Here is a 6005-nt window from a genome sequence, read left to right on the forward strand (position 1 = left end):
GGGGCCCTTCAGGTGAGGGCACCTTCAGGTGAGGGGGCCCTTCAGGTGAGGGCCTCAAACTGCCGTCCAGGGCTGCACAAATTAACCAAACACTATTATTAATATCACAAGAAGCTGCATTAAAGGTAAAAGCCCAGCAATTATAATGAAGGACTGGCAGGGTGACAGACAGTCAGACAGACAGACAGACAGAGAGCAGAGACAGCGAGAGACAGTCAGACAGTCAGTCAGACAGACAGTCAGACAGTCAGACAGTCAGTCAAGACAGACCAGACAGTCAGACCAGACAGACAGTCAGACAGTCAGACCAGACAGTCAGACAAGTCAGACCAGACAGTCAGACCAGAACAGACAGTCCCAGTCAGACCAGACAGACAGTCAGACAGTCAGACCAGAACAGACAGTCAGACCAGTCAGACAGTCAGTCAGACAGACAAGACAGTCAGACAGACAGACAGACAGTCAACAGACAGTCAGACAGTCGACAGTCCAGTCAGACAGACAGACCAGTCGACCAGAACAGACAGACAGTCAGACCAGACAGTCAGACAGTCAGACAGACAGTCAGACAGACCAGACAGTCAGTCAAGACAGACAACGTCAGATAGTCCAGACAGACAGCACAGCCCCCTCAGACAGACAGACAGCAGCACAGACAGTCCGACAGACAGACAGACAGTCCAGACATTGATTTATGTCAGTCGAGCTGAAGGGCCCCCTCACCTGAAGAAAGAACTGACCTGGAAACAGCTCTTACTTACCTAATTCAGATATTTCATGGGAGTCTGCAAACCGCCCTGAAACAGAGGAGAGACATCAGCAGAGTCACTGGGTGTTACAGGGGAATGAAACTGCTCTCTGGTCTGCAGTCAGCTGTCTGTGTGAGCCTCATTACTGCGAGTGGACACCTGCTGCCACTGACCTGCGATCAGGTAGGAGAGAGTCCGCACCGTGCTCTCCAGCTGTGCAGTAGCAGCTGGATTCCTCCTCACGTAGTCTCTGTAGCGCTCATAGAGCCGCCCCCCTTTATCCAAGAGCTCCTTAAACTGAGACATGTCTGCTGCGCAGCAGCATACGCCCCCTTCCTGCTGTACCCGCTCTGTACCCGCTATAAGGAGGACTTTGTTAGTTTCGGACACATCGGAACTCTTCAACTAAACAAACATCCGCGTCCGTCCCTCATATGCGTCCCCCCCTCCCGCCGCCGCACATTGGTTCCTGGCGTTAGCACTTAGCGCACGGCTCCTTCCGGGACACGTTATTGTTGCATCAGCATCCAACCCTGCAGCTGTGTGGCGATGTCGACCTCAGGAGAGACAGGTACACTTCATAATGCTTGTATTCACCTTCACACTTTGTTACAGTAGGGCGGGAAAGTCAGGGGAATGAACGTGGAGCGGTGCGGAGCTTTGCACGAGCCGCTTACCTTTAAAGGTAACCGGTGAGTTTATGAACCGAACTCCATTTAAAAATCAGTGGATTTAATCTGATAGATATTGGAGCGGAATGTGTCTGCAGAGACACACAGGTGAACAAATACGATTCAACAGCTGTTCTGAATTTAAAGGAGACACTCTTTAGTGTTCACACATACTCCATAAACAGCGATTGTGTTCAGAAAAGGATCATTTTAAGTGTTAAAATAGGTTCAGGATATGAATGGTGTTTGGTTTGGCGTGTTTCTGTTAGAGAAAACATGTGTGGCACTGTGCTGTGTTACTCTGATACAATAAACATGTTGAACAGCAGTCTGACAGCTCTCATCAAGTATTATGAGAATAAAATGCAACAGAGAATAACTAAATAAAACGTGCGCGAATAAATAACATTATGAACCGAAATAAATGAACATTAGTGAACAGCTGAAATAAATGAACATTAGTGAACTTGCAGCTCAGGTTGTCTTTATCTTTAAGGTTCACATCTGGACACATGTTATTTTACATTTTTACATGCTGTCTCACTGGATATATTTCCAGGGAACATTAAAAAACTATCGAGGCTGTGATTTGTTTTATGTAATGTTAGTTTTTGATGAATGACATACATTTAATTATATAAATTATATAAATATATGTTTGTTTTTACTTTCAGTTTTGCTCAGTTGCATCATCCACTCATGTCTTCGTTATACATTTTATTTAAAGTTTGAGTGACAAAGGTCCTGACACCCTCTGGGAATTGCTTTTATTATTGTTGTTTTGTTGCTGTTGTTTTTATAAGAAACTTCATTTTTGCATCCATTTTAAATTGTTGCGTCATCTAGTTTGATCCATTAAGTTTCTATTTGATTCACTTTCTTTTAAGGAAGCATGACGTTGGACTTTTGCCAATATTTCCCCACCCAACATATTTTTTCCACCTAATTGCAGAGAACATAAAGTCTCTCCTGTAGTGGAATTAACACATTATTACATCTATACTATATACTGCATATATACTATATATATACTATATATATACTGTATATATACTGTATATATACTGTATATATACTGTATATATACTATATATATACTGTATATAAACTATATACGCGCAGATACAGACATGAGACTGAGCAGTCATTGGAAACTTTGCTAGTAAAAACCCTCCACAGTGCAGACGGTGCATATTATCATATCTGCACAAATGTTCATTTCAGGACGATACCGATATTTATTTTTATATCCTTTATCGTTAGGTATATCGGAAACGTGTCGATATTACAGTGCGTTACTACGTTCTTTCAGTCATATCTATATAAACATATTATTATTATTATTATTATTATTATTATTATTATTATTATAAGACAACCTATGAAAACAAACTCAGTTCAGCTTTTTTCCAAACTAACTGTGACACCTGTACAATACTTTGTAATTAATTGGTTAAGCACCGTATTAAAGTCAGTAAGCGTCAATAATCCTCAGATAGATTACCTCTATAACTCGGGCAATGTTTGCAGTCCCCACATCCTGTAGAAACTGTTACCCCCCTTCTTCCAACTTTCACTGTTTCATTTTCAGTCTTAGTTTTTATTTGCTCGTGTGCGTTGGTGGAGAAAATAAACTGAGTTTCTGTTTGACCCAATTCTATCGATCCATTTCAGTTTCACTTTGAGTTTGTGGGCATTTCTGTGAATGGTGTGAGGGCAGAACTGATTTACTAGAATTGACTGGAACTTTTTATACAAGTTTATTTATTAGTGTCTTTACAATCACGTGTAGATTAGTGTCAGATTTCACACTCGTACAGTGAGCATCTGTGGCTTTCTGGATTATTTACATCCAGCATCCTCGCCTGAGACAGTGTTAACTCTGGTTACACACATCTCTAAAATATCATCATTGCCCTGATTGCTGTTGTTAGACACTTGTTGCATCCAGTCAGTGCTGTATTAATAACTATGGGTGCAGTATTGTCTCTGTCCACGACATAAAAACATCTTTAGACAATCTGCCCTCCTCTGAAGTTCTAACATGAGACTGAGAGGACAAAAGTCAGATTACAGAGTTTGTGTTGGATTTCAGTTCAGTTTTAACTTCATTTTTGTTACATCCTTTGAGTTGGAAGTGGAAACTCGGCTGTGAGTCTGATCGTACTGGTTGTCCCACTGTCCAGGGTGAACTGTTTGTAGTCTAGTCGGTAATTCTTGTGCAAATATTTGCCCTCTTGTTTCTGCAGCCTTTGAGTTTGGCTTCTTGCTACAGATAAATGAGGAGGCCTCGCTGGCTGTGGCCCTGAATGATTACCTAACCTCACGCAGCTACCTGGCTGGGTTCAGCCCCTCCCAGGCCGACCAGAATGCCTTTAAGCTCCTCCGCAGGCCCCCAGACCCGCAACACGTTCACGCTCTGCGCTGGTACAGACACATAGCAGCCCTGCAGCAGGACCTCAACCCTGACAGCAGCAGTGAGTAGACAGCTGAAGGCATGAACAGGCTAGATCACGGTCCCTGTTATGTACCAGCCCCGGATGCCGAGGCTGTCTGAGGTCCCCCAGGACAGGAAACATCCCCGGTGATCAAACTAAAAGCAGCTCTAACCTGACGTGCATGAACCCCCCACTGTTAGAGCAGCATACTGTCTGTGCTGTCTGAGGCTGAGCACTGAGTTTATCACAGTTTCAAAGAGACACCTACCCAAAGAACACCTCACATTGAAATGGATTTGATATATAGCTGCAACAGTTAGATGTCAACTATTAAATTAGTCACCAACTGTATAGATAATCGATCATTTTGAAGCATTTTTTAAAGGAAGAAATGTCCAAATTCTCAGATTTCCTCAAATGGAAAATGTTTTATTTCTTTTATTTTGTCCTCTATGACAGTAAACTGAACATGTTTGTGTTGTGGAAACTGTTATTACTGACATTTTATGGACCAAGCAACTTAATAAAATGCTCTACAGATTAATTAATAATGAAAATAATTTAGTTTCAGCCCGACTTTGCAGAAACACACATTGTATAATAAATAGTGGACGTAACTTCCAGGTGAAAAGTAAAGCTGCTGCTGTAGTGGCTTAAACCTGCATTTGTTCTAATACTGGCTATACTGGTTGCGAAAAGAAGTCAGATTGTATGTAAGTTTATGAGAAAATGACCCAACTTCATGAGATTATGGTCTCTGGCCTCTTCCATACAGCATGATGCTCATTTAATCAATGATTGTCCAAATTTGGACACTTGTTCTTTAAAAATGACTCAATGATTAATTGATTGATGATTAACTAAAATAGTTGGCAATTTAACAACTAGTTACAGTCTTTACAGTCTTTATTATACAATAAGAACACATAGACGTGCATCATATCTTGCACTGCATGCGTTGCATTTGCAAATAAATTGCTGCCCGCTGGGTGTTTGTGCATGCTGTGTCTGGCTTTGACAGCTGATTTTCTCCTGATTTTAAAGTAGCTTATGTTCATTAACTGAATGTACGTCTGCATTCCTTTATGAACAAGACGATCCTTCTCCTTTGTGGCATTTGATTGAAGGACAAAACAAACGAGCAGGTTCCACTCAGTTGTCCTGTGGACTGCACAACCAACCTCAATTCTCACACTTGGAGCTGAATGTTGTGGCCTGTAGTGTTTTATGCACAATGACATCAATATTTCCTTCAGAGTTTTACATTCAGACTCGATATGCAAGTAAAAAAAAATGAATAACAGCAATATATTTTGATGTTGATTGACATTAGCTGCCTTGGTCTGGATTTTAATTTACGTGCTGTGTCTCTGGCTTAAATTAAGAATTGAGTGTGAGTTCTCTTGTGGGTTTTCCTTTTGTTTGCACACACATGGATTTGGAAAGCATTGAACAGTACAATAAATACTAGAAAGTTGTGGATACTCTCTGATCACAGTCGAGCTGAAACTATTAATTGATTAGTCAAATGGCTGAAAATTATCTGCAACAGTATCAGCTTTTTCAGCTTCTCAATTGTGAACATTTGCAGCTTTTCTTTGTTTTCTATATCAATATATTATATTGAATATCTTTGTGTTTTGGACTGTTGCACTGACAAAAAAAGCTATTTCAACATGCAGCATGTATTAAATTTAAAGCCTCTGTGTAGATTTGTTATGTGAAAGTAACTTTCAGATCAAATTGTCGTTAAGTTTCTGTCTGTGGAAAAATCAGACAGTGACAACTGGTACAAAGTCATAAAATGTTTTAAAATCCGACACATAGTGGCTTTAAATTTTTGCGTAACGTGAGGTGGCAGAAAACATTTTGTCAATTCCTGCATAGAAAATTGTCACTTTAAATAAACGTTGGCCTTTTCTAATGATTGTTGTTTTTTAATTTCAGTGAAGGGAAAGCGGGTTCAGCCCCCGTGGTCTCCACCAGCAGGAACAGATGTTCCCCAACTTCGACTCTACAACAGCCTGACGAGAGCAAAGGTAGGTTAGAGAATATCAAATCTTCGTCAGTGCTTATGTTTCTTTGTGGAACGTGGTCTTCATGTGGCTGTCATACATTGACTGAAGCCACATTTTTACTATCCACTG

The 6005-nt window shown here is 40.8% G+C and overlaps 2 protein-coding genes across 4 annotated transcripts in view; one reads left to right on the forward strand and one right to left on the reverse strand.

The window, feature by feature from the left end:
- The window catches only part of pex16 (peroxisomal biogenesis factor 16), a gene marked incomplete at its 5' end in the record, with an annotated part of 7578 nt that extends 6518 nt beyond the window's left edge, over positions 1-1060 (reverse strand). The window contains 2 exon segments of the mRNA XM_035682309.1: positions 762-797; positions 923-1060. Coding sequence (XP_035538202.1) covers positions 762-797; positions 923-1055 — 169 coding nt within the window.
- Positions 1061-1176: 116 nt separating this feature from the next.
- cars1 (cysteinyl-tRNA synthetase 1) overlaps positions 1177-6005 on the forward strand; it is a 15551-nt gene continuing 10722 nt past the window's right edge. Inside the window, exons 1-3 of one of the 3 annotated variants that reach the window (XM_035682305.1) lie at positions 1177-1320; positions 3670-3897; positions 5806-5897. In XM_035682305.1, coding sequence (XP_035538198.1) covers positions 1299-1320; positions 3670-3897; positions 5806-5897 — 342 coding nt within the window. In that variant the 5' untranslated portion in view covers positions 1177-1298. The remainder of the gene's footprint in view (positions 1321-3669; positions 3898-5805; positions 5898-6005) is intronic. The other 2 variants (XM_035682308.1, XM_035682307.1) reach the window with 2 other exon arrangements.

The sequence above is a fragment of the Morone saxatilis genome, unplaced genomic scaffold, assembly GCF_004916995.1.
Source record: "Morone saxatilis isolate NCDOM2014 unplaced genomic scaffold, NCSU_SB_2.0 Contig11, whole genome shotgun sequence".
Classification (NCBI taxonomy): Eukaryota; Metazoa; Chordata; class Actinopteri; family Moronidae; genus Morone; species Morone saxatilis.